Source organism: Esox lucius, chromosome 10, assembly GCF_011004845.1.
Source record: "Esox lucius isolate fEsoLuc1 chromosome 10, fEsoLuc1.pri, whole genome shotgun sequence".
NCBI lineage: Eukaryota > Metazoa > Chordata > Actinopteri > Esociformes > Esocidae > Esox > Esox lucius.
In genome coordinates, this window is record NC_047578.1 from 6,321,676 (window position 1) to 6,349,365 (window position 27,690).

Genomic DNA, 27,690 nt, shown 5'->3' on the forward strand with positions numbered 1-27,690 from the left:
GGGATTGGTTTACAGTGCTTTGCCCTCACAGAGGTTGGGTGTTGGTGACCCCGCAGAGTCACTCTAAAACGCTGACCTTGCAAATGTTATGTGACTTAACTGTTAAGTGGCAGATACTATGACTTCCATGTGAGCTGTAAGTGGTGATGGTGGCAAGAAAGTCAGTACGTTCCAGGTCAACAGGATGAGATAAGTGATCTGATGTCAGTGACTTCAGGACCACGTCCACTCTAAATTAGTATAGTGTGCAATTGGGTCCAAAATGATTGACACCCTTGATTAAAGATTAACAAAAAATACTGTATACAATAAATTCAGAGAAATATTGTGGATTTCATTTGTAATGTAATGCCTTTTTTATTGCAAAAGTCATAGGGGTCAACATGTTTGTTTGCCGCTCGTGTTTTCAATGCTTTTAAATACCTAATCTCATTCCTAGACACCTCCAGCTAGAAAAATGCATTGGCCTGGGGTTGAGGTTAGTCAGTACCTCGTGTTGCTAGGGTAACAGCGTGGTACCTTTTCCTACAATGATATGTAAGTTGGCAAACACATTTGTAGGAATTTATGACCTTTCTTCTGTGTAGCACCCTTCAAGAAGTTGGTTATTTTTATCTGCACTTACGGGCCACTACAAACCACAGGTCTTTAATAGTTTTTGTTTCAGGGAAATGAGATCACTGTGATTATCTAGATTTATAGTTATGCAGCTATATTTGTTTTATAACTCAAGATAAGGTTAGTCTCTGTCAACTGAACTTTGTCAGGTGGTGTACCTTAATTGCGCAGAAAAATTTACTGTCCCAATGAACTTCTATGTAGAGGTTGTATGAAATAAAATATATTAGATTATACTATGTTTGTCTTGTAGCAAAATGTGAATTTAAATGCCTTGGATTTAATGATAGGTAGCATTTAATATCAGGGATGTGGCACAAAATTCTGGGCCCTGTACATAGGTGGTTTCTGAGGGGTCCCTCCCCTCTTTACTCAAGATTCTAAATTTTTTTGAAGGCCCCTCTACACATGAGGGCCCTATATACCTAGTACCCCTTTTCCCTCGGTCCGACGCCATTGTTAAATATATCCACACATAACATGGATTTTAGCAGCATTATATCCAACAACAGCCCCAATTTAAACATACAGCTTTAGGTGAAAATACAATCTACAAGTTAAATACAAATATGCCTGTGTGCACCTAAAGTATTTCAAATGATTTCAAGTTATATACATCTGCCCCTGGGAGGTCCCACAGTTTCATAGTACTTCCTAACAAAAACGACGTCACAAAGACAATGGACATTCAAAGCAAATCTGAAAGAAGGTTCTAGAAGGAATCAATTGTGGTAGGATATAATAACATTTACAAGACATCCCCCAAAACACATGACAATCCATCATTAACAATTAGAGTGAATATGTCAACTCAATCTGTAGGACCTACAGGCTACCGTCAAAAACTGAGTACCTGGACAAGAAGAGAGGTAGGACACCGAGTAACCTACAGCAAGAGTCATCCAGTGACAGTGTTCCGTGACTAAGGCGAGAAACACTGCGACAACAGCGACAATAACTGGGGTCTTCACAAAAGTGGCCTTTATGGGAGAGTGGCAAATCGTGGTGAGGACACCACCCTTACCGTGGAGCATGGTGGCGGCAGCTACTCTGCTTCAGGGCTTGGAATGCGTGTGGAGATAGAGGGCAAAATGGATGTGGCAAAGTATGGAGAAATCCTGGAAGGTCTGCCAGGGACCTGGGACTTGGGAGATGAATCTTCCAGCCGGACAATGATCGCAAGAATACAGCCAAAGCCAGACTGGAGTGGAATAAACCAAAGAGGTCAGAGCCCAATTGGACCTCAGCCGACAAATAAAAAACAAGTTTCTAAACAATTGGTCAGTTTGAAATCGGATCACATGCAAGGATGGCTAGTGGCTGGAATTAAACAGCTCAAGCTAGCTAGTCAATTAGTGATCGGTCGTTCACAAACAAACAGCTCTTTTCCAACAGCTCTTTTCAGTAAATGTGGTGAATTGTTTCACATTACTGAAAGGGGTTCTTCATTTGCCTTAAAGACTTCCTTTATTTCTTTAGATTATTTGCAGATAAATTAACAGATAATTTGCTGTTATTCTTTAATGAATTTATAATGTTACGCTAGCTATAATATTTTTATATTCACTATGATAATATTATATTGACTGTTGATTTTTATAAGATCATAATTAAATGATCCTTTTGATAACGTGATCTCACATATTAATTCAAGGCTATGAGAGCTCACAGATCCCATATAAAGCACCTTGCTGACACAGACAGTTTTTATGACAAGATTAATTCCCTCTCAGCAGCTTAAAGTCCACCCAGGCCTCTAGAAACAATAAATTATCTCAACATGCGTGCATATACATTTTACTAATTGATGGCCCCCGTGAACCGAGCCACCATCCTGGCATCTCAACTGAGCCAAATCAAACGAAACAGGACCCACAGGTGATGTTATATATGCCTTCACAGTTAAATCACAAACAATATTTGAAACCAACAATGCAGCGTTTTCCACTCCTCGCTCTTCTACTCTTTGCTCCTCTACCCAGTAAACTAGTTTTGGCCTAATGTGGTCCCTGGATGTCCAAACCAACACCTTACTCCCGGACAGGCAATCTCCTTACATCCTATTGACAGTTGACATAAGAATGTATTGAATTGTTCCCCCAAACGCCCACTAGATCAGTACCAGCCACCCCGGTCTCTGTTGTGAAGACGGACCCTAGGTCCAATCAATCAATCAAATGTATTTATAATGCCCTCTTTACATCAGCATTTGTCACAAAGTGCTTTTACAAAACACCCAGCATGAATCTCCAAGGAGCAAGCAAGAACAATGTTGATGCACAGTTGCTAGGTGGAAAAAAACTAAAAGGGGACAAAATATAGGAAGAAACCTAGAGAGGAACCTGGCTTGGAGGGGTGACCAATCCTCTTCTGGCTGTGCCAGGTGAACATTTTAAGAATACAAGTTGTAGTTGTTTATCGAAGCATGTGGTGTGTGTCTAGAGTCTATAAAAAATAATCCAGGTCAGAAGCATGAACAGATGGACAAGGCCAGGGACACTCCGAGGGGGTGGAAAGGAATGGAATGTGGTCCAAGACCTAATTTCCTAAGTTCAGACAGAGCAAGAGACAAGGAAAATGTAGATAGAGCATTCCTTATATTTACAGGGATTGACAATGGAGAATGAGAACTGACCCTACTCCCCCGGCACAAGAATACACTGGCTTAAATTCTTGGGGCAGAAACAGGGGGGTCCAGTGACACTGTGGCTCTCTCCGGGGAAGGCCTCAGACAGGGCCTGACAGGCAGGAAGTCAATCCACCCACATCACCAAGCATCCACTAAGTGTCCCCTCCCCCCCCCAAAAAAAAGCTGGTGCTAGGTTTGTATCTAGGTGAAACTTCACAGAAGGGTTTCAGCATGCACTCGTAACAATAGGTTTGTAACAGGTGTTACAGTATGATCAGGCCAGTAAAGACTGTGACTAGGGTGAGAAGTCACAGTGGGAAAACCTCTGGGGAAATACTCTTGGGTCTTTCAACAAACAAGTGTTGAAAGACTTCTGTTGAAATGACTTTTAATCCAATGGAGGATTACCATAGATTAAATAAATAACAAGGCCTCAGATTTCACTGATTCAAACCCTCAACTGTGAGATGTAGAAATAGTGTATAATTTCTTTTGACATTTCAGCCCCATTTACACTGTCAGTGATCCATTGTTTTGTTATGTCATTTTTCAGTTAAACAGAATCTGTTCTGTTTTCCGTGAACATGGAGATCAGACATCCTCACAAAAGATGTAGCAGACATTCAAGTCAACAATTTGTCAGGTCTATTCATTGTATTTGTATGCATTTCATCCTTTCAGATAGTTAACCTTTGAAAAACTGGGCCGAGAGCATCTGAGGCCATCGAGCACGAATTAATCACTTTGGGTTTGGTCAGATATTTTGCGTTTATGCTTAGCAACATGTCTTATTGATCAAGACTCTTGGCATTATTTCAGTTCAGGTCAGCTGATGCTCAGTCCGCAGTGAAGACTGTTGACAAAAGCATGTACCCCTCATTCTGGAGAAGTGCTTTAGTCTTCTCAATGGACCAGTAGAGAAGCGCAACTTGCCCCTGGACCAATCAACGGAGAGCTGACAGGTTGAGGAAATCTCCACAGTTACTGATTGTAGATACCTGTATGGTGGATCGTGTTTGATCTGCGACACTCGGATTCAACTTTTTCATTTAACTCACTGTTTTTGCACTTTATTTTATATTTCTATTGATTTTTATTAAAAATGGAATGTAAATTTAAGTATTTTCCTGTTATTATACTATGTCTTAGTTTAAATCTATTCAAGAATGCGCGATCTTCACCTGTGGATGTATATAATAATGTGTTGGAGCTCGTGTCGCCAGGAGAAGAATACCTGGATGAAATGGCAGTTGGCTCTTTTTTTAATCTGTTAGAGAAACGTGTGCACTGCTCTGGTGTGTCGTGTGAAAAGGTAACTTTCTTACACTTGCTACAACTTGGTTTTAGGAAAGGTCGAGGTCCAAAACTGCGCCTGTTAGTCTATGTGCCGTGCGCTACACATAACCTCCTGGAATCTATGCATTACTTTTTTCAGTGTTCTATCAGATCAATAGCTAAACACACATCTGAATTCTTTCATAATGAACAGTGTCCGACTAACCTTTTCAGGCTACATACGAGCAGAAAACTATGACGTTTGGGCGTTCAAAAACTATAAAAAAATAAATCTGCTTATAAATGATATTATTTATATTATGAACTATTAATCTGATCTGAATTTAGGAGTATTAACTTACGGAGATAGCACAGAACGTCAGTTTTGAAGATGTATTAAGTTATGTAAAATAAAACGTGAAATAAGGATAACATTCTTTTCGAATGCAGTACGTAACATAGAACAGTGACTCAGAAATGACTGTTAAATGTTTCCTGTCTTACATCGGTGTATACTGAGTACATAAAATCTCGAATGAAAATCCAAGTCTTAGTTTTATCGCCTTTTGCATGCTTTTAAACACCACGATATTTTTGTTAAAACTATTATGTAATTGAATACAACGGTTCTATTCTATAATCCCTGTTGTTAAAAATAGAAGGCCTTGGCCTTTACCATAGTACGTGTAATTTTCTTATTTGCTTATTCTTCCACCATATAGAGGATATCAAAACTTTTCTGATGTTATATGACACATGGACTGTGACATACTTGTATATCAGCCTATTATGTTCAGAAAGCACATTAATGTTGCTAAAGCAAAATGGCTTGAGATCTCTATTATGCTGTGGAAACAGAAACATGTCTCAGCACACTTTCATTCAGCTTCTGATGACTCAAACCTCACCAAGCTCAGCTACTATTAAAACCATTCACTGTGCTCTGGATTCTGCCCATTACCTACAAGATTATAATTTGCTAAATCACTTGAATGTGCGGTACATTCCGCCTATTATGCACAAGATAATACCACTGTGTGCCACTGTTTGTCATGACATCTAAAAGCCAGGGGATAGTTTGTTGTTTAAAATCAGAACATTTGATTCTAACATTCACCCGAACTCATGCCCAACTCCATCTGTGGTCACAACTACACAAGTGTTTTATGTCATAAATAAAGCCTCTGTTTTAATTTTTTTTACCTTGATAACTGACACGACTCATCAAAGCCACCGCTCTTGTTTCCAGTGCCTCTTTGTGGAGAACGTGGGACAGCTGGTGGACAGCTTCACCAGTCCTGGTGGTCTGCTCCACAAGGAGTTTTTTTTTAGGGTAGCTGCCGGACTCTGCCTCTACCTCAGTTCACCTTCCAAGACCTGCTCTGCCATCAGAGCTGGGAGGTGGGGGGACGAGACTGACCACTTCATCCAAGAGCACATAGTCCATGACCGAGATGAGCAAGGACCCGGAAAAACTGACTGGAGTGGAAAAAGTGGAATACAGACACTGATCCGGAAAGTGGGGAAGCACTACAAGCATAATCATCAATACAACCAGGTTGGTGTGGTTATGAAGAATAGCTTGAAGACAGATTATCCCTTCTTCTAGGGCTGTCCCATAGAATCCTGATTCACTGCTTTTATAAAGAGTGAATATGGTGCTTAGCACTTCATCAGAATCCCCAGTAACTACTGCAAATTGCAGCAGCCACTCTTCCTGGGGCCTACATCAGACACAAAACACATTGTACACCATGGCATGACAAGATTACAACTGCGCACATTTAAAATGAGAAAGATTACAACTGCACACATTTAAAATGAGATGATTACAACTACACACATTTAAAATGGGAATAAAACATAACATGATACACATACCGGAAATAGGCAAGATCAGAGGTACACACATTTAAAATGGGAATAAAACATTACATGATACACATACCGGAAATAGGCAAGATCAGAGGTACACACATTTAAAATGGGAATAAAACATTACATGATACATATACCGGAAATAGGCAAGGTCAGAGGTACACACATTTAAAATGGGAATAAAACATTACATGATACACATACCGGAAATAGGCAAGATCAGAGGTACACACATTTAAAATATGCAATTATCACCTCCTTTACCATATAGATTCCTCTGACATCAGTAATGTTTAATTCAATCTGTTTAAGCAAATTCTGACAATCACGCAGCAACATTTGTTCTGTAAACTACAAACAAACTCATACCATGTCCTTGGTCCTGCCTTTTCATTACTCAGTACATTGTCAGTGCTGAACGTTCATGTGATTCATAGATGTTTAATAAAGAGAGCCAATGCTCTAGTAAAAACTCTATGTGTCCCTGACACAGTGTGCTCTTCATAGAACAACTAGTCACTACCTGAAGTGGAGCCGTTCATGAAATTGAAAAGACACGTAGACAATCAATCTATCACATTTATTTATAAAGTCCTCTTTACACCAGCAGTTGTCACAAAGTGCTTTTACAAATTACCCGGCCTTAAACCCCAAGGAGCAAACAACAGTAGTGTTGAATTTCAGAGGCTAGGAAAAACTCCCTAAGAAGGCCAATATTTAGGAAGAAACCTAGAGAGGACCCAGGCTCAGAGGGGTGACCAGTCCTCTTCTGGCTGTGCCGGGTGAAAATATTAAGAGTACAATTGTAATAATTAATGCATGTGGGCTAAGTCCAGAGTCTATATAAACTTAGTCCAGGTCGGAAGCATGACCAGATGGACAAGGACAGGGACATCAAGGGGGAGGTGTCAGCACAGTGGCAGCTGAAATCTTCAGGTATCGTCTTGATCTGCAACACAACCAGGAGGACTTTGGACAGGGACAGCAACGGGTCTTTCAAGCCAGGTGCTCCTCAGGTGAGGGTCAGGACCTCATGCCCTCCTAAGTTCAAAACAGGAAGAGACTGGGAAAATTCAGAAAATGCATTCCTCATATCAACAAGGATTTATAGTGGAGAAGGAGAACTTAGTGGAGAAGGAAAAATTAGTGGAGAAGGAGAACTGACCCTACTCCCCCAGCACAATAAAATAGCAGTTTAAGACCTTGGGACTGAGACCTGTTTTTGTTTTCAACAGATTTCAGTGCAATTATTTCTTCAAAGTATATGTTATTTTCAACTGTGTCCTTCTCCCATCTTGCTGTCACGCTTATTTAGCAATGTCTCACTGCTCAAGACATCTTAGAGGAGAGCAACGCCTCATTGACTGATGGTGGCCACCGCGACATGGATGTGGTGTTTGGACACATCGTTTACCACGCCCTATTAGGGGACTGTCTGACAGCAAGACCACTGCCCGAAGAAGCCTACTTCCTGGATTTCATATTCAACCGCTTTGGCTCTGGCAACGTCACCATAGACGGTACTAACCCGTTGATGTTATTACTGTGATATTACTGCATAACCAATCACTGTCCCTTTTAGCGTTGGCGGGAATCATCTTTCTGTTACACTGTCATTTGGGACAACACAGTGATGTGATGGAATTCCTGTGTCTGTTCTATGAGACCAGTCTACTCCTCCATGCATACTTCAGAGTTCAGCTCTACTTTAAAGCAACGCCAGGGAATGTGTGGCTGTGCTGGTTGTGCTGTGGTCAAAGGCAAGCATGTCTCCCAATGTCTTGTGAATGTTCTTCTAACCGGCACGCTGGTTCTGATGAATCTCTGCAGAGCTGGCGGCCATGATGAAGAGCCTGCGTCTGGGCGGCTACCATGAAGAGGAGGACCACAGTGATCACGGACATGGAGGTCAAGACGGCGAGCACGACAACCACGTTCACCATGACGACCACATTCACCATGACGACGGAGCAGTCAGCGGGAGTCGTCGAGGTGGACTTAAGGCATTCGGGCGTGACCGCTTGGAGGAGTATCACCAGGGAAACAGCAGCTGGGACCTGGTAATTATGATACTGAATCACCAAGGTGCCTGGTGGGTAATTAGGTCAAGTCCTTCGCTTCACTCTCCTGAAGATGCCTTTAGGGGCTTAGCTATGCGGCGTTACAACACACACACACACACACACACACACACTCCTTCACTCTCACTCGTTATCAGCATGCCGAACACCCTGGGGTCCGCCATGTCTCCAGTGAATTTGAATGAGCCTTGGATGTGCATTAGATTGCCTCAGCTAATGGCAGCTATAGGATTTCCCCTAATGAAACACCGCTTAGGGATAATGACATGTTGCTTGGATTGTATTGGTCCCCCGCTTTATGAACGGCCACTGACATCGTGCTATCAGTGGTTCCACTGTTCGGGATGCCCTGTGAACACAAATGTGTCGTTTGGATATCCCTGGAATGTCAGGTGGATGTGGAATGGTCCCTCGGATGTCATTAGGACGTCCTCTGGTTGCCGGGCAGGGCCCCCTGTCCCTAAACTAGCTAAACATGTATTGTCAAACATTTCGAGTGGACATGCCTCTGAATTCTTATTAGACTTTCTAGTTCACTACTCGCTGTACATCCAAGTAATCCAGTCCAGTTGGCACCGGGTTCCCTTTAAAGTGTACTATTTATGACGAGGGCCCACTAGAATAGAGAGCCATTTGGGACCAAGGCCTTGCGGTGGAAAGTGCGTCTGAATTACTTCCTGATTCTTCTGTGTAGATGTGTTTCAGCCCTGAGGAGATGGTCAAGATCTACGGTCTGAACGAATCGGGCCTGTCCCGGCCCGACATCGCTCGGATCAGCCCTGCCCTGGTCCAGCAGCTTCTGAGCGGGTCGTGCGGCCGGATAACTCCACCCACTGACCCATCGGACCAGCTCAGCACCACAGAGAGTGAGCACCCTCCTGATTCCCGATGCTCCTTTTGATTTATCGAAAAGTCCAGTTTCTTTCCTGGTACACCTGTGGTGGAGGTTTGAATGTGAGATTATTCCGGGATAATTGTGCTGGGTTCATACAAATTTAACCCCCACCTCCTCTCTCCCCACAGAGTACCTAACCCCCACCTCCTCTCTCCCCACAGAGTACCTAACCCCCACCTCCTCTCTCCCCACAGAGTACCTAACCCCCACCTCCTCTCTCCCCACAGAGTACCTAACCCCCATCTCCTCTCTCCCCACAGAGTACCTAACCCCCACCTCCTCTCTCCCCACAGAGTACCTAACCCCCATCTCCTCTCTCCCCACAGAGTACCTAACCCCCACCTCCTCTCTCCCCACAGAGTACCTCACCCCCACCTCCTCTCTCCCCACAGAGTACCTCACCCCCACCTCCTCTCTCCCCACAGAGTACCTAACCCCCACCTCCTCTCTCCCCACAGAGTACCTGTATGCCAGCCTGGCCAATCTGCTGATCTGTCTGATCGCCATGGTCGGCATCGTGATGCTGCTGTGCACCTCCTGCAGCTCGGTGTTCCAGCTGGTCCTGCAGTTCTGCGTCAGCCTGGCTGTGGGCTCCCTGACCGGGGACGCCCTGCTCCACCTGCTGCCCATGGTGAGCACCACGATACCCCGCACCACACCGCTGAGCGCGATTAGGACTCGCGGTTATTGTTTCCTTGGTAGCACACTGGGAGCGAAAAACGAAACGACGTGTTGATTTAGATGTGGCCTAGATGGTGCCAATGAGTGGTTTTCTTTTTCTGGTGCTCCTAGTGCCACCAAGGAAATGTAGATTTACAGCCCTAATCACAATGCTGCTCGGCTTGAATCAACTGCGCTCAGTAAGGTGAATCAGACTCAATTGAGCACATGTCCTGAGGTAGGGATATTTTGTGATTTCTTTCGGTGCCACCAAATGTTCGTGGGGCTTTTGTGGCTGGAGCAAACAGCTGATGTCCGAGCACATTCAGTTGACCGTGATAAAAACTCCTGAAGTTACGGCAAAGTGTTGTATTGCAGGGTTTGTACATGACTCTTATAGCATGACGGCGATAATGCGATTCTTTGTTAACAACCTTATCGAGGTCCCGACAACAGTCCGTCACGCGCAACATCAAATCGAAACCAGCCAAGCTTCTTCCTCCTCAACGCTTCATTGAAGTGTTATGATTAATATCAGTGTAGCTCAATGATCTGCCAGATGTCTGAGGGACCGTTCAGAGCAACATTTAGTCCCATCCTATGCTTCCTAGCCTTATTTCCCCGGGGCAGAGAAGTACCTCATAGTGGAGAGTCTTCCTGCTGTTGCGGCTCAATCCATTTAAATCCATGTCAACAACACTGGGCCGCATATTAGCCCCGATGTCACAGCCTGTCCTCATTTATAGTGTGAAATAATAAAATAAAGCTATTAAGGAACTGGAACGACACAGTAGGATTGGACAAACGGAGACGTTGCTTCGGGGGAATCTCCGGTCATTAGGGAGCCAATGATAGGCCTGTCATAACACTATCCCTGCAGCATCTCGTCATGTTGTCCCCGCTTTCACTGCAACATATTGAGAGGACTTGATTGGTGAAAGCAATATGGTGGACATCTACCAGTCTCCACTTTAGACTTTGGGCTGACATTTGGACTAACGGAGCCGGTGGTTGGTCCGTTATTTGATCTCTGGGTCAAAGGGGTGAACCCCTGTCATGAAGGCTAAATCACACTGTTGTGCCAGTAACGTAACAGTCTGTGGCGGTTTTAGTTTCTAGGACTCCATCTCCACGCTGAAGAGACGGATCACGGTCACTCAGAGGAGACCCCCGACTACGTCTATAAAATCCTGGTGTTGCTGGCTGGCATCTACTACTTCTATCTCATGGAGGCCATTTTCTCTATCGTCACCGTCACCAAGAAAAGCCATCCGCATCACGGTGGGGTGAGTGGCTAACGCCAGTGTCATGTGCCCAAAATGTTTTGCCACAGAAAACCAAACCTAATCTCTTTACTGACCGCTACACAATAACCCTGTTGATAAAGTGCAACATTCTGGTTACAGAAATGAGTCAGCGAACAAAATGTCGGTGCTATGTAGGTATTAGCGGAAGATAAACGTTCTGTGGTTTATAATCAGTGAATGTTGTGATACATGTTTATTTTCAGGAGGAATCAGAGCCAGATCATTGTGACCATGCTAAAGTCCTGGAGATGTATGTGCAGGATAAAAAGAACAAGCAGTCAGCCTCGCAGACAGATCTGGTAGGTTATCTACCAGATATTCACAGACAGACCTGATATGTTCTATACCAGTTATTCACAGACAAACCTGGTAGGTTCCGTACCAGTTATTGACAGACAGACCTGGTAGATTCTGTACCAGTTTCTCACATACAAACCAGGTAGGTTCAGTACCTGTATTCAAAGACATACTGGGAATGTTCTCTAACAGCTTTCCCCCTGATAAACCCTACATTGTCTGTATTGGAGAATAATTCCAGGAATACTGTTTTTTTCCCTGACCCTGCATGCAGTATAAAGTCTTTATTATCTTTCTGTCTTTCTGAATACTTTGTCCCCCATTTTCCCTTTCCAAACCAGCTGTAATTCAGATTCTGTTATCCTGCTAGGTGGATGGAGGTGACACAGAGAAAGCATGTCCAGAACCAAACCAACGCACAAAGGGTAAGATTGACAGCCTGGCAGAACTTTCTGAGATTTCCGATTTAACCAAAATACAGTGGATATAAAAAGCATTTTGCAAAGAAGAGTGGGCAAATATTGCCACGTCAAGATGTGCCATGCTAATAAACCCCTACCCAAAAAGACTGTGCTGTATTACAATCAAAAGGTTCTTCAACAAAGTATTAGTTTAAGGGTGTGCACATTTATGCAACCAGGTTATTGTTTTTTTTTTGTTTTGTTTTTTTTTCCCCTCGAAGATTTCTGTTTGTTTTTCAATGTAATTGCTTACAGTTCTGACATGATTTATCTTCGTCTCATTCTTTTACCTCACAAAAACCTGGCATTTTAACAGGGGTGTGTATACTGTTTATATCCACTGTATATAGGCCCTATGCACAGGATATAGGTTGTGCGGGCAGAGGGTACAGGGAAATGCCACCCTGGAAAGCTCTCCCCGGTGTGAGGTCACGAAGAAAATACACACCCTTTGAATCTAAAATGTACGATGCGCTGAAGTTAGCTGTGACGTGGCTGTGAAGCTGAGATCCGGTTAACTTCCAGGGCGGAACAGTCAGCACGCCCTGAGAAGAGCTATGGTAAACTCGGTGCATGAGTCAGGGCTCAGGACTCTGTAATTGTGTACTTTCAGCATGACCCCCCCCACTTAAATTATTATTGCCGGGACGGAGCTGTGTAGCTGCGCATTCCAACCGCCCTTATCATCATTTCAAATGGCAACGATACGTCTTGGAGACTATCTGACTTGATGACACGTGATTCTTTAGCCAATCCAGTGCAGCGTTCTACAGGTGTGGTCGTGTCGGCACTGTGTTGCCATGGCACCGGCTAATCAATGCAGCTGCCATTGCTTTGTGAAGTGATTTAGCTGTAGCTGTGTTCGAATTGACTTTAGACAACAGGGCCCCTCTGTCTGAGTTTCCCCTCTGTCTCTCCCCTCGTCCAGAGCAGCGCCTCCTGCCCTACATGGTCACCATAGGGGATGCGATCCATAACTTCGCCGACGGCCTGGCCATGGGAGCGGCTTTCTCTGTGTCCTGGAAGTCGGGCCTGGCCACATCTCTGGCTGTGTTCTGTCACGAGTTGCCTCATGAACTGGGTGAATGCCACAGAAAATTGAACACATTACATCTGGGTGAATGCTACGGAAAATGAAATTCATTATAAAAAAGTGCCCTTGAGAATTAGACCCAGCCACCAAGGCGCACTTCCAATGTTCAGTTTGTTTGATTTCATTGCTAACAGTAAGGTAATTGGAAATGATCATTAGCAGTGGTAGATGTAAGGTAGATGAACGCCGTTAGCAGCGCATGTATCCCGCCTCCTAATCACACACTTGCCATGTTAACATCCGGCTGAAACCCACCTGTTCTCCGTCTTTCCATGACATCGCTCATGTCTTCCTTCTCATCCGACGACCTCCAGGTGACTTTGCGATCCTCCTGCACAGTGGCTTGTCGGTGAAGAAGGCCCTGATCCTGAACGTAGGCAGCGCCCTCACATCCTTCATCGGCCTTTACATCGCCCTCACCATCTCGACCGACCTGGCCACCAGACAGTGGATCGCAGCAATCACCTCGGGTCTCTTCCTGTATGTGGGTCTGGCGGATATGGTGAGTTTGGTGGTTTGAACATATCTTCAAACAGCGTTGTACATTAACTGCTCTACTTTTATGCTTTGGTAATTTATCTGACCAGGAAAAGGCCCAAATAACCCATTTAGGGAAGTGGTGTGCATATATTTCAACTAGTAATTTAATTACATTTTGTAGTAGCTTGGTGCTCGTTTAACTAAATTACAATGCTGTTAGAGTGTAAATGCAAAAAATTAATTAAATATAGTGGAGCTAGGCAATGGTTTCCTTTTTAAGCTTTACATCTGCCGGATTCACCCGTTTTCTCTGTTTAATAGGTTGAATATGGCATTCTGTTAATGTATTACCCCAAATTGATTTGTTCTTTCAATTTGAATTTGATGAGTAATTATTATGACTTAATTATCTGTATGTAGTGAACTAATAATTCTGAGGTGATCGTTCTTTCTACAAACACTGTATTATACATTTGGACGTCTATGCCAGAGTCTCTCTGTGTACATGGTACATCCGGATGGTCTGTTAAACGGATTGCTGTGCCTTGCCGTTGTTCCTCTCAGCTTCCCACCATGGTTCACGCGGACAGTCGCCAGCCGTGGCTCACCTTCCTGATCCAGAACATTGGACTGCTGAGCGGCTGGGGGATCCTGCTTGTCCTGTCTCTGTACGAGGATAAGATCGGCTTCTAGAGCCTTCCTTTCCTAAACATTCAGATTACACTCCATTTGCATTATTTTTGTCTTGCTATTTCTGACCAGTTTTGAGATTTTGAGGTTCTCAGTTTCTGTGTAAGAGTATCATAATTGTTCTACATGATAACCTCAAATTACTTTTCCAGATGTTAAATGAGAATAGTGGATAGTTCTGGTATATGCATCTACGCAGTTGAGGAGTAATCTGTTGATTTTCACTGTATTGATATGTCTTGTCATTGCTGCTAATATCTGTGTTTGAAATGATTTCCTTCTCAATGTAATTACTTAAAACTGTAATTTATATTACCTACACTCTTAGAATGAAAGGGTTCTTTAGCTGTCCGCGTAGGAATAACCAATTTTGGTTCTAGGTATTAATATTTTGGGTTCTGTGAAGAACTCTTGTAGAACAATTTGAGGATGGGGTTCTAAGAACCCAAAACCCTTCTACTAAGGGCATTTTCCACATGGAACCTTGAAGCTTCTTCAGAGTGGTCCCAAGTGGACAGCCTAAAACCGTAGATTAAACATTTTTTGTAAAACTTTTTTTCTCTTTTATTTCTCATGGGACTTACACGTCCCGAGACTTCCTCCTCTCTAATTGTCACATTTCTTGTTAACTACAGAACACCGTACAGGAGATTTGGCAGTTCAAGTTAGAGGCTATAATCCTGTGAGGTGTTATATCGATGCAAACCGTCTGCTTGAATAGAACAATGCGACTGGTTATGTTTTTTTAAATGGGATTTGTCACCCACGAGCCACCATTCCTACGGAGACAATGAGACCTAGTCAAAAATAGTGCACTAAATAAGGAATAGCGTGCCATTTGGGACACGTGCATGGAGTTAATGGGGTCCAATCAGTATGGCCAGCAAACAGAGACGGAGCAATAGGGCACTTTGTGTTTTCCACTGACTCACCCACAACAGTTGCAGGTAAGACCGTAGGTCAAAGGGATGTTCTGTGGGAAAACGCCCATCATTTCTGATCTTGTGAAAGGTATTTATAACAATCTGCGTGGACATCATTGCTATAGATAAGATTAACGTTTTTTTTTATTGCTCAGTTTTATTGTTTCTAAAAAATAAATGAACAAAAGACAGATAAGGTGGACATGTTGTTTAAATGCAGAAACCATATTATGTCAGAGGCCTGAAAAGGCATCTGTCTGCAGCTTCCTTAATCATAGTAATCTCTCTTGGTTTGTTTCTCAGTTTTTGCTCTGTTGTCTCTTTTTTCTTGTTTCTCTTTAGTTTTAGTTTTTAGTTTTAGTTAGGGTACTTTCTGTTCAGTTTGAGAACAAAAAAATATGTGATATTGTGCTTAGCTACTGGTGTTCATGATACAGATTCAATATAAACTTTAAATACACTTTACAGTTTTTTCCAACAATTATTGGAGTAAAATACTGAAGTTTCTCATACTTCAATTGGTAGGATCAATAGAACATTGTCATGTATACAACCGTTCTGCACACTTCTGTCTAATGTTTAACGGCTCCTCAGAAGGGGTAGCTGATGCTAGTGGGATAGTTACTGGAGATGCTAATGAAGTCAAAAACATAGTGTGTGTCTGTGTGTGTGTGTCTGTGTGTGTGTGTGTGTGTTAAACTGGGCCACTAGAGGGAGCTCTGAGTCTCATAATGTCATGTTTCTCCCCCCACGTTGCCTTGAAATTCACCCGTCACATGGCCGCATGACAGAGGACAGACCTCACAGTAGGATGTCTTCCACAGGAGACATAGACGAAGATACTTCTGCCCTCGGGAAGACGGTGTTAAAAAACATCCGGAGCAAACTGACAGCTTTCACGTCCTCCAGTAGTTTCACTCTTTAGATACCGTGACGTCACTCCTCCCCAATTACAGTCACGCCGTCACAGCTACACCAGTTTGGCTGGTTGTTGGGACATAGATAGGATGGTGAGATCACCCGTTGGCCTGGTTTGGTGGCTGCTGCTGACGTCAGTGACGAATATCTAACCTCACGAGAGGGAACCGACGTTGGGAGCAACCCATCACATCACTGATGCCATTTGCTGCAACTGAAAATATACCAAGCGTGAGAATGTTGGCTTTCGGAATTGAACCAGTGACGCCTCCCCATGCCTGATAATGTCACACTAAAATGTAAGAGGAGCATCTAGAATCCGACAAGCCCTGATCTGGATTGTAAACCCAGGGTCACCCAAATGACTCGCTTCGTAGGGCACTACTTCTGACCGAGGCCCATCGGGGGGGCTAGGGGAAAAGGGAGCTGTTTGGGACGTGTCCCTTGGAGCCCATCCGGATTTCCGATTGGTCGCTCGTCCTCCTCCTGCGTGGGTAAAGCCGAACGTGGGATCCAATGGGGTGGCGGCGATGCCGCAGATACGTTGAAGATCCATTGTGTTAAGCCTTTTTTTTAGGAAGCACAGATTAATGTATTCATAGACAGCGGGACACACTTAACCGCCGTGCAGGCTGCAATGTGTGTCATTGTTTGTTGTATGAAAAGCGGAAGAAATAGGAGGCCGATAACTTCTCTACAAAGGCCAGATAGAGCAGCATACGTCGGGCTTGTGGCAAAAGGCCTGACATGGCATGAGGCCTTAAAATATCGACATTTGAGAGTTAGACTTGCTGCATCGTGTGAAGAGTCTAATAATACGTTCTGTACATTTTTGCAGAACTGGCAATGATAAAAATACGTGTTTCCCTCCGTCGTCAGGTGAAAATATCATTTATGATACACCGAATTATGTCGCTGTGAAACAGTTTAGTTTTTTGTGGTTTTCCTATTTCTTATGTTTCACGTTGGCATACCTGCATATGTGTTAATATAATAGTCATTACATTTCATGTGTTTGACACGGACGTATGTGTTTCAACGGGAAAACGCCAGTGTCATTCACATGTTTTAAGTGTGAGAGTGACAGAAATGCTTTTCTAACCTAATCCATGGCCTGTTCTCCCCTCATTCCCATTCAGCTCTGGCTGTCTGTGTGGTTAATGATGTTCCCATTAGGGGCCCTGTGGGATTCTGTGGTGAGCTGGGGACGATCTGCTCCTTCTGTCGCCACATGGGGACACTCTTTGTGTCTGGCTGAGCAACACAGATTGAGGATATTAACACCATCTTCTGCCTAACACCCCTCCCCAATGCATCCAGACACAGGCAGAAGAACACACACACACACACACACACACACACAGAAGAACACACACACACACACACACACACAGAAAGACACACACACACACACGGACACACATCCATGTCAATCATTCAGTGTCTCGGTCTCAGTCTTTTCTTCCCTGTCTTTCTTTCCTTTTAACCTGTTCACTGACAAACAAGCGCACGTGCCGTCACGTGCTCACACGAGCGTACGCGCCACAGTTAGTGTGACAGCAATCACAAATGACGCGTTAAATGAAGAAACAGATAGCCGCGTTCTCAGGGGACGTAGGCTCCAGGCTCTGCAAGAAGAGAGACTGAAGAGTCTTTAGCTAAAGACAGAGAGAGAGGCAGGCAGGCAGATAGACAGGCAGACAGACAGACTTCTATTCGCCTCACCACTTCAACAGCCAATTAAAGGTTAGCTCCTTCACAAAAGACCATCCATCAGGGGAAGAGATCCAGCCCAGTAACACTGGCCCTGATAGGAGGACACCTCTGATCTATGACTCCAACCCAAATGCCCCCCCCCCGTTCCCCATGTGCACTAGTCCAACTGCGGGTCTCTTTTCAAAAGTAGTGCACTACCTTGGGCACAGGGTGTCATTTGGGACGTGCCCCTGCCTATCCTCTCTGGATGGACAAAACAAGCCAGAGGAAGAGGCTCCGCTCCACAGCCCCCTTGCCCGCTCCAGACGCTGGCAGCTTGTTTGGTTTCTTTTGGTAAATGCTCCCTGTGTGTACCGTTTTGTTTTCCAGCCTCTCGTGGATTTCTGAGATTTGGGAGATAGCCCTGCAGTAAGTGGACCCAGAAGTAGACTGGGACCAGACATTGTCTCTGCCATACCTGGTACACCGGCCCATGTTCTACTCGTCGTGGCCCTAACTGTGACTGACTTTCTTCCTCTAGGCCTGTGCTGTTAGCCAGATGAACATTTTAATAATAAAAAGAAAGTTTAAAAAGGCCACTGGATTTATAATCCAACTAACCTTTGCCTGAAATGCCAGATGGTCAGTCCACCCCTGACTGAACGAGTGCAGCTCTCAGACTGTTTCTGCCCAGTAGTTTTCTGCCTGTGAGTGTGTTGCTCTTGTTTGTTTTTTTTTATATATATTTTTAGGAGTTGAGTCAGAGCAGAGAGAGAGAGAGAGAGAGAGAGAGAGAGAGAGAGAGAGAGAGAGAGAGAGAGAGAGAGAGAGAGAGAGAGAGAGAGAGAGAGAGAGAGAGAGATGTGGCCACAGGTGTATCTGATTGGAGATAGACAAAAGAAAAACTGGGAGAAAGACAGAGATAGAGGGAGAGATTGGGCTACAGTCAGGCCTTATCTGAAATAGACAGAGCGAAGGAAGAGAAGGGAGAACATGCCATGGTCATTGAATCAGTCTGAGTCATCTCAGCTGTTAAACGACAAGTCACACTCAAATTAATCTCCTGGGTCAGCAGACTCCCTCCCCAGCAGCTCCTCCATAATTTCACTAATCCACCTAGGATTATCAGCACTGCCTCTGGGACCTGGGTATGTGTGTGCATGTGTATGTTCACAATGTGTGTGAGTGTTTGATGTTGGGTAGATGTGTGTGTAAGCATGTGAACAGAGAAAGAAGTGCCCCAAAATGTAGTTAAACGTGTTTGTCAGAGAGTGTGTGTGCAGGACAGGGCGACTGAGACCATGTGTCAATCTCTGATCGGTGGTCTGGGTTTGAGTCTCTGGGCTCTGTGACTGGTAGGTACGGTTTGAGTCGGGTCTCTGGGCTCTGTGATTGGTAGTTAAGGATTGAGTCGGGTCTCTGGGCCCCGCTTGCCCTGTCTTGTTACTCTGAATGGGCCAATTAGCTTACCTCTGGCTGTTGCAAAATCACCTTAAAGTTGTCTTCTTTGATGATCAAGTGAAAGTGTCAACAGAGTCTAGTAATGACAACACACCACTTGTGGGGGCGGCACAAAATAGACTGAATTGGACTTCTCGAAGATGTGACACTTCACGCTTGCCTAGCTAAGCAAAACACACACTCTCCATCCAATTTATTTCTCGCGTGAAAAAACTTCAAAAACCATGTGCCAGCTCCTTGTTCCACAACATTGGGTTGTATTATAAAGTACGATGCTGGGATGCATAAGCATATCTAAATCATCAATCTAATCCCTGTACAGCCAAAGAACACCGGCTCCACATTCCTCGCCGTTGCCTGTCTCCTTAGCACAAGATTTATGCCTGGTAACTTTACGATGATAAGTTTTATAGCTAGAGCAGGTATTGTGGTCCTAATCAGTTGAGTAGATGATGAATATGTGGGGGTAAGAGAGAGGGCTGTGATTCTGGGTAGAGAATATGTGTGTGTGTGTGTGCGTGTGTGTGTGTGATGCGGAGCAGAGAAAGTGTGTGTTTGTGCGTGTTCCCGAGGCTGATAATGTTAACACAGGAAGATTAATGCCCTACCTGGTGAACGGAGTGCCTGAACAGGCTGTGTCCTCCTCGCAATGATCACTAACACTGGCAGCTACGCAGCAACAGTATTCTCTATTGACTTTATCAAGAGTCAAGGACCTCGTGTGTTTGGTACTTGTAAGTTGATTCGCAGGGCTGGCTTCAGCAGTTTTCTGATTTGCTGCAGTGGTTCAACTGGCATCGTTGTGTAGAGATCTGGACCAGTGATTTACCTGGCTTCATTGTCTAGATATCTGGACCAGTGTTTCACCTGGCTTCATTGTCTAGATATCTGGACCAGTGTTTCACCTGGCTTCATTGCCTAAATATCTGGACCAGTGGTTCACCTGGCTTCATTGTCTAGATATGTGGACCAGTGTTTCACCTGGCTTCATTGTTTAGATATCTGGACCAGTGGTTCACCTGGTTTCATTGTCTAGAGATCTGGACCAGTGGTTCATCTGGCTTCATTGTCTAGAGTTCTGGTCCAGTGGTTCACATGGCTTTATTATCTAGCGATCTGGACCAGTGGTTCACCTGGCTTCATTGTCTAGAGATCTGGCTTCATTGTCTAGAGTTCTGGTCCAGTGGTTCACATGGCTTCATTATCTAGCGATCTGGACCAGTGGTTCACCTGGCTTCATTGTCTAGAGATCTGGATTCATTGTCTAGAGATCTGGACCAGTGGTTCACCTGGCTTCATTGTCTAGAGATCTGGACCAGTGGTTCACATGGCTTCATTGTCTAGAGATCTGGACCAGTGGTTCACAAACCCAGGCTCAGTCTACTGCATCTACAGTTGTTCTGCCTGGCCCCTCAGGGCCCCTGAAGAGTGGATGGAGGGAGTCCTGTAGTAGTGTCTGTGGTTACGAAACTAGAGGTGAAACCAGCTGCCATCAGTAAGATGCCGTCTCCAGTTTGTCGCTGAGACATGTCGTCCTCCTCTGTGGCGTTCTGAAGTGTGAATCTCGGAGTGTTCCAGCAGCCCTGGCCAGGCTGGCACATTGCCATGGCGACGGTGGGTGGGCAGTAGAAGGGGTTAGGTTTGGTGGGGGTGGGGGGGATTCTGGTGGTGTGATTGTTCGTTTAAGTGTCGTGGGAGCGACACATGTGCCCACGCCGGTCACTGTGGCATCTCTAATCACTGATGTACCCCCCAATGCTGGACCCCCCCCATGCTGTACCCCCTCCATGCTGTACCCCCTCCATGCTGTCCTGGCTGCCCATTGACCTGCTTTCCCTCCACAACTTCCCTCCATTACCCCCCCTCTGTTTTCTGCCCCTTTTTCCTTGCCTCCCTCGACCCCCCCCCCCCCTCAACTAAGGTACCTCCATTCAGTCTTTTGTCAGTTTTCAGATTAACTTGTAGCCCCACTTTCACACACACACACAATCTGTCTTTCTCTCTGTCTCACACAAACACGTTTGTTTTTCTATTCTCATGGGGACCATAAACCAAGAAATCCATGCTCCCTATCCCCTAATCTTAACCTAACCCTAACCATGTCCATGATAACCAACGATTTATGCCTCTACATAAACTCTTGCTAACGCCTAACCCTAAACCTAACCATTCTGTCTAAACCCAATTCTAACACTATGCCCAATTGTATGTTTCACCCTAAACCTAACCCCTAAACCGGTGTTATTTACTGCACTTGAAGGCTGAGGATTGTCCAGATTAAAACTCCATGGATTTCAAAGTTGTTTGGTAAGGTTAACATGTCACATTGGTGCTATTACCGGCAAACACTTTATTTGACCGGGCAAATGCTCAAACGCTGCTGCCACCTTGGATGAGTCGTCACTGGCCGGCCCTCCGTGGACTTTTCCTCCGCTGATGTTTCCATTACAAATAGAACGCGTGACGGCTAATCCATTCAGCCGTTTATGGCGTGTTTTTTTCTCCGTCTATTTCTCATGAGCACGGCCTAGTAGAAAAGCAGGGTCCTTGTCTCTAAGCGCTAGTTGGGATGATTGAAGCTAGGGCCCCCCTGCTGTGCTTTCACATCAAGCTGCTACCTCAGGAAATATATAAAAAACACTGGTAATCTCTGAAGACCACGTTCAACACACTTCCTAAAGACGGATTCTCTCAACACTCTTCCTAAAGATGGAGGCTCTCAACACACATCTTAAAGATGGAGGCTCTCCACACACATCTTAAAGATGGATGCTCTCATCACACTTCCTAAAGACGAATTCTCTCAAAACACTTCATAAAGACGGATTCTCTCAACACACGTCCTAAAGATGGATAGACTCAACACACTTCCTCAAAATTGATGCTCTCAACACACTTCCTAAAGATGGATGTTCTCAACACACTTCCTAAAGATGGATGTTCTCAACACACTTCCTAAAGATGGATGTTCTCAAAACACTTCCTAAAGACGGATGCTCTCAACACACTTCCTCAAGATGGATAGACTCAACACACTTTTTAAAAGATGGGAGGAGAGGAAACTTTATTCTGGTCAGATCTGCCTTTAGCCCCCTATCCCCCTACCTCTCTCCTTTTCTTTCTCTGTGCCCCCCCCCTCCAATTCTCTTTGTTATATGAGAGCAGACTCAGCTGTTGGCTGCAAGGAGCCGGTTTGTGTGTCAGTGTGTGTGTGTGTGTGTTTTAAGAAGAGAGGAGAGAGTGAAGGACTAGGAAAGCTGTACCGAGTGATTAAGATAATTACTAGCAGCTCTGTCTCACATGTCAGAGGGAAGAGGTGGTCCTAAGTTAAGGATGGGAGGATGGAGGGGGTTGAATCCAGGGAAAGCCCTCACCAGCTGGGACCAACACCTACTCGCTCTTCCTCTATCAAATTATGTTTCACTCCTCTGTAACCATTTGGTCTCCCTCGCCTCTCTCTGTATCTCCTCCGTCTCTCTCTCTATCTCTCTCTCTCTCTTTGGCTCTCTCTCCATCTTGCTCTCCCCCCTCCTACTCTTGCTCTCTCCCTCTGTCACAGAAGTTACCAATATGACCACTGTGAGAACTTTCTACCTCAGCTGAGTAGTCTGGAGGTCCCCGTTCAGTTCCACGCCTGCCTGTCATCCACACACACAGTCCTGACACCTACACCCTCGGCTAACCCTCAGCTCTCCTTAGTGGACACGTGCGGGCCGGCCTCATCATCCCGTTGGCATGTGATGGACGTGAACTGATGAGATGAGGGACGGAGAGATGGAGGGGAGGAGGAATGAAGGGGTTGGTGGGTCATGTTCTTGGAGGAATGGAAAGGTGGAGGGATGACGGGTTGGGTGGGTGTTTGACTGGAGGGGTGGAGGGATATTTGCGTGGACGCGTGCGTGCTTGGTAAAACCTAGATTTACCACCATTTCAGCCATAGGCTTTTATCCACCGTGCACAAAGATTCCTATAATCTGTTATATATATATATATATGTGTTTTATGTATTTTCTAGGGAGGAGTGCGCCCGTAATAATTTTATTTTCGATTGTAGAGATGGAAGAGTGTTGGGAAAGTCAAAGGTTACATACATGCGTGCCAGGTTAGTGGTCACCCTAGGCCACCAAACTTAACACATATTACCATAAGTTGTTGTTTATCCACGTCAACCATTCGATGAGGACAAACTAACAAAAGAAGCACCGCCTCTCTGTTGGACATAATGAAAGGCCAAAATGCCCGCTTGAACTCTGCGGAGGAGACATTTAGTCCTACATGCATCAGGGTCAGGTGTGAGGAGTTAATTAAACCTGTTATGATAGGTAATATGCACTGCCTCACACAAATGACATAGGAGGGGGAGGGAGAATGAAACGTGGGGGGTGGTTTGCGGCCAGAACTCCTTATCTGTTCAATATGTATTGGACGTTAATTAGGGTTCACGGAGGCGTTAATGGAGCTTTAATTAACAGGAAATCAGCTCCTCTTTCTGTGTGCAATTAGATGCTATTTGAACCACTTAATCGCCAGTGTCCTCAAATTGTTTTTCGTAACGGTGGAGCCAGTCTCAGAGCCACGCTCCTCAAAGACAGCATCAGAGGTTGAGCAGGCATCAGATCCCACAGGTGACTGGGTCCAGAGTAATTGTCCCTTGACTCATCCGGAAAAGTCAATTAGGAAAACTGCTTTTGTTTTGCTTCCAAAGGTGAACTTGGCTCCCAAGGAGGGATTCGCTACGCAGTTTGAGCGAAATGTCACAGTGAAGAATGCTGTGACCACTTTCTATGTAGCCACTTGGTGCTCAGCGTCTTCATCACACAGAGGTCAACGGAAAGACAGGTTGTGTTATAACAAGTAACATTTTAGTAAGTTGTAATCACATGACGTGAAATAATAAAAGGTTTGTATTTTGGTTTGATACACTGCTTGTGTCAGTATCAGACACCGTAAATCCACCGTAAAATAGTTTCCATGGCCACTCTTACCACACCACCTTACTTATTTGGACGGAGAAGGGAAAAGAGCTATAAAAACCCAGTGCAAAATGGTCGGCGTCGGCATTGTGCGGGAATATTTACTCCTTTTTTCTTTTCTTTTTTTCCCGTGGAGATGATGTCTTTGTTAGTTGATGCCAGCGTGTCCTGTCAGGGTTTGTCAGAGTACCGGGCTTCCTCCCTCAGACCACCATCCAGCCCATATCCTTTAATTGCCGTCTGTGCTGAAGTCATTACTGCAATTAGCATCCGTGTGTGTGTCTGCCCAAGTTACCTGCATGGATGGGCATACACACACACACACACACACACACAAAAGCGCACACCAACCCACACACAGACACACATAGACACACACATACACACACACTCTCTGCGGCCAGCAGGACCTCCTTGGGCCCAGCAGACGCTTTCGGCCTCCTCTGAGTTTTCCCATTGACTTCATTTGTCACTGGTGGTGGGTGGGAGGTGGCTGGGTATGCCTGGGAGGTGAAGGTCTCTCCTCCAACACCTTGTGCCTTATTCATGTGCTTTACAGGGGCTGTTTTTGATGCTCTGAGAGGAACCTTTGTCGTCCCATGCATAGATGCATTAGGTGTGTGTGTGCACGCGCGCGTGCGTGTGCGACCCTGTGCACGCGTGGGCGTGTATAAATATTCTCCAGAGTTTCATTTCTCGGTTCGGTCTGGACAGCGACTCAACTCAACACAAACTTCTGTGTTTTCCAACTAGGAGTAAAATTCGATGGCGCCGCGGTCAAGAAATGGACAGGTTTCTCCCGGGCGAGTATCCTCTGTGGCATAGACCGCCGGTGTTTAACTAATTCCCCTACCGCACTCTTATCCATCCAGTGTCTTTCACTCCCGTCTCCCTCTTTGTTGTCGTGTCTGTTCTGATGTTGTGCAACTGGCTGTCGGTTGGTTGCGGCAGCATCCTCGGCAACAACAGTCCCTGTGGTATAGCTGGTGAGTGAAGTTTCTCTCCCTCCACTCCCCGAATCTGTTTCAGGAGATTATTGAGTTTGCTATTTGGGTCACAGCTTGCTCTCCTGTCTCCTGTGTCGATGTGCTACGATGTGCTATCCTAGCCTGCGATATGAGTGGCTGGATATAGAAAAGAGAAAAGAGCGATTTAAATCAGGAAAGGGAGCCAGCCAGACAGACAGACGGTGTTGACTCCCATGTTCTTTCCCTCCTTAGAGCAGAACTACCTGTCATATCAGACACCTTCCACCCCAAAAAGCAGTGTGTTTCCTCTAACTGCAGGGACATAATGACTTGAGTAAACACTATATCTGATTCAGTCGTTACTGCTGAAAAAATACAGAAACCAACCTTATTCCATACGTGAAGGTGGTAGGGGGTATGCGATGACAGGGGTTGGTAGGGATTGGTGGAGGTATGGCGGCCGAGGCGGTCATGTGACGTTGTGTGCTCGTGCAGTCCTTGGACCAGTATGGCTGTCTTTGTTAGCAGGGTAGAAGTAACAGTTAATCCGCCAGATCCTTGGAAGAGGACTCGGTTCTGCCTGGAGGAAGGACCAAGAACAGACATGAGAACACTGTTGTCTTATTCTGCGCTGCTTCTCATTGCTTTCCGAGCCCACACACGCACACACGCACACGCGCACGCACACACGCACACACACAGATGAAATGATTTTATGATTTAAAGCCCCGTTTTCCCCACTTAAGGCGTGAAATTTAAGTTCATGTTACGGTTGGTGGTGACAGACTTATTTTATTGCTGTGGAGCTTTTCATGTATTTTAGTCTTTCTACATTTAGACCAAATCATATAGGGTCTGTCCTATGGTGCTAATGTGTTCTGGGGTGTGTGTGTGTGTGTGTGTGTGTGTGAGAGAGAGAGCGTGAGAGGGATAAATCATATACAATTCCAGTATCCAGCACGAAGCAGAAGTGTAAGACACAAGCACGCACGCACTCAATCAGCTGTTAAGCTGGCTGTTTTCTTTTTGGTTTTTTTGTAAGACCATCAGTACAACAATCCTCCCTATTTCCCAGTAGGTCTTCAGATAGCCGGGCACTCTGAAACCCTGGAGACGAGCGCTCATCCATCATCGCCTGTCAGACACAAACACACACACACGCGTGCGCACACACACACACACACACACAACAAGCCAATGTGTCACACTGCTGTTGATTCCCCGTGACTACTACTGACATGCCGCGTGTGTCCCAACCTGCACTCTAATCCCTCTGCGGGGCACTCCCTAGTGTCTGATTATACTGGAAGATTCCATAGGTGTAGGGTGTGATTGGCACTACAGACCCTGTCTGTGTGTACGTTTGTGTGTGTGCCCGTGACCTTTTTCCCCGTCCGTCACATGGTGTTTTTCTGCATCTTAACTTGGAGTCGGACCACCAGGCAAACTGGCGGATTAACGCTCGACTTCATTATCAATGCAGAACAGTGGCAAAACATTTTCAACGTTTTTCTCTCCCAATTTCTCACTTGGTTGATCTAATATGTAAAAAGAGAATGAATCCAAGCATGACACAGGGTTATTATTTTGCTAATGCTGTTTTAAAATCCCATCAGTATTCGGACCGACAGCGAACGGTCTTGAAATTTCAACGGGGAAGAGATTAAAACCCTGAATTAATAATCATTAACTTGTTTGACAAAGTCACAGAGGAGCCCACTGCAGCTACGGTCATTTATTTTCCTGAATTAAAAGGCCTATGTTTTTCCTGAAGTGGCCCCCTTTTTCGTAAAGTGGCCCCCTTTTCGTAAAAGTGGCTGGCCACTGTGGAGAGTTTGTTTACAAACGGTGTGTAGACCATTCTGTCAGGATCCAGGGGCATCCTCCGGCCCTTTGCATTACTTCTGGGTGGTTTTAAGGTGTGAATTGGGTGTAGGATCACAGAGACAGAGTTTCATTTATGGATTGTTGTTGGGGTTAGGTTTCGGAGGGAGGTTTTTGGGCTACAGCAGATAAACTCTGCTTCTTCAACCAGCTTGATTTCAGAACCCCTCGTCTCTCAGAGCATGTACTCGTGGTTAAGTTGTCTGTCGTTGTAGCCACTGGTAGCATTCCTGTTGCGCCTATGATGTGTATGGATTAATCGCGACTCCGGGAAGAACTACATGGCATGCTGACGGTGACAACAAACAACAGCACTGCCCGACACCAACAGATTATTCACTGTACTGGTTCTTGACGCAGTGACACGGGAATCTCAATTTGTCGATGTAATCAGAGAAAATGGCGGCATCTGTTTCACACAGAGACTGAGAGGTCCTCGGAGCCCCAGGTGGTCACATAATTAAAAACATATTTCTTCATACTTAAATTCAGTCCGACCCTCTG

At 45.0% G+C, this 27,690-nt stretch overlaps 1 protein-coding gene across 1 annotated transcript; it reads left to right on the forward strand.

Moving 5' to 3' along the window:
• Positions 1 to 4,155: 4,155 nt before the first annotated feature.
• slc39a4 (solute carrier family 39 member 4) lies at positions 4,156 to 14,915 on the forward strand. The gene is made up of 12 exons (XM_010891561.3): positions 4,156 to 4,559; positions 5,772 to 6,080; positions 7,716 to 7,920; positions 8,231 to 8,460; positions 9,176 to 9,347; positions 9,835 to 10,007; positions 11,149 to 11,322; positions 11,547 to 11,642; positions 12,011 to 12,065; positions 13,030 to 13,182; positions 13,509 to 13,696; positions 14,239 to 14,915. The coding sequence occupies exons 1-12, from the start codon at positions 4,350 to 4,352 to the stop codon at positions 14,365 to 14,367; spliced, it is 2,094 nt and encodes a 697-aa protein (XP_010889863.2). The 5' UTR covers positions 4,156 to 4,349; the 3' UTR covers positions 14,368 to 14,915.
• The last annotated feature ends 12,775 nt before the right edge of the window (positions 14,916 to 27,690 follow it).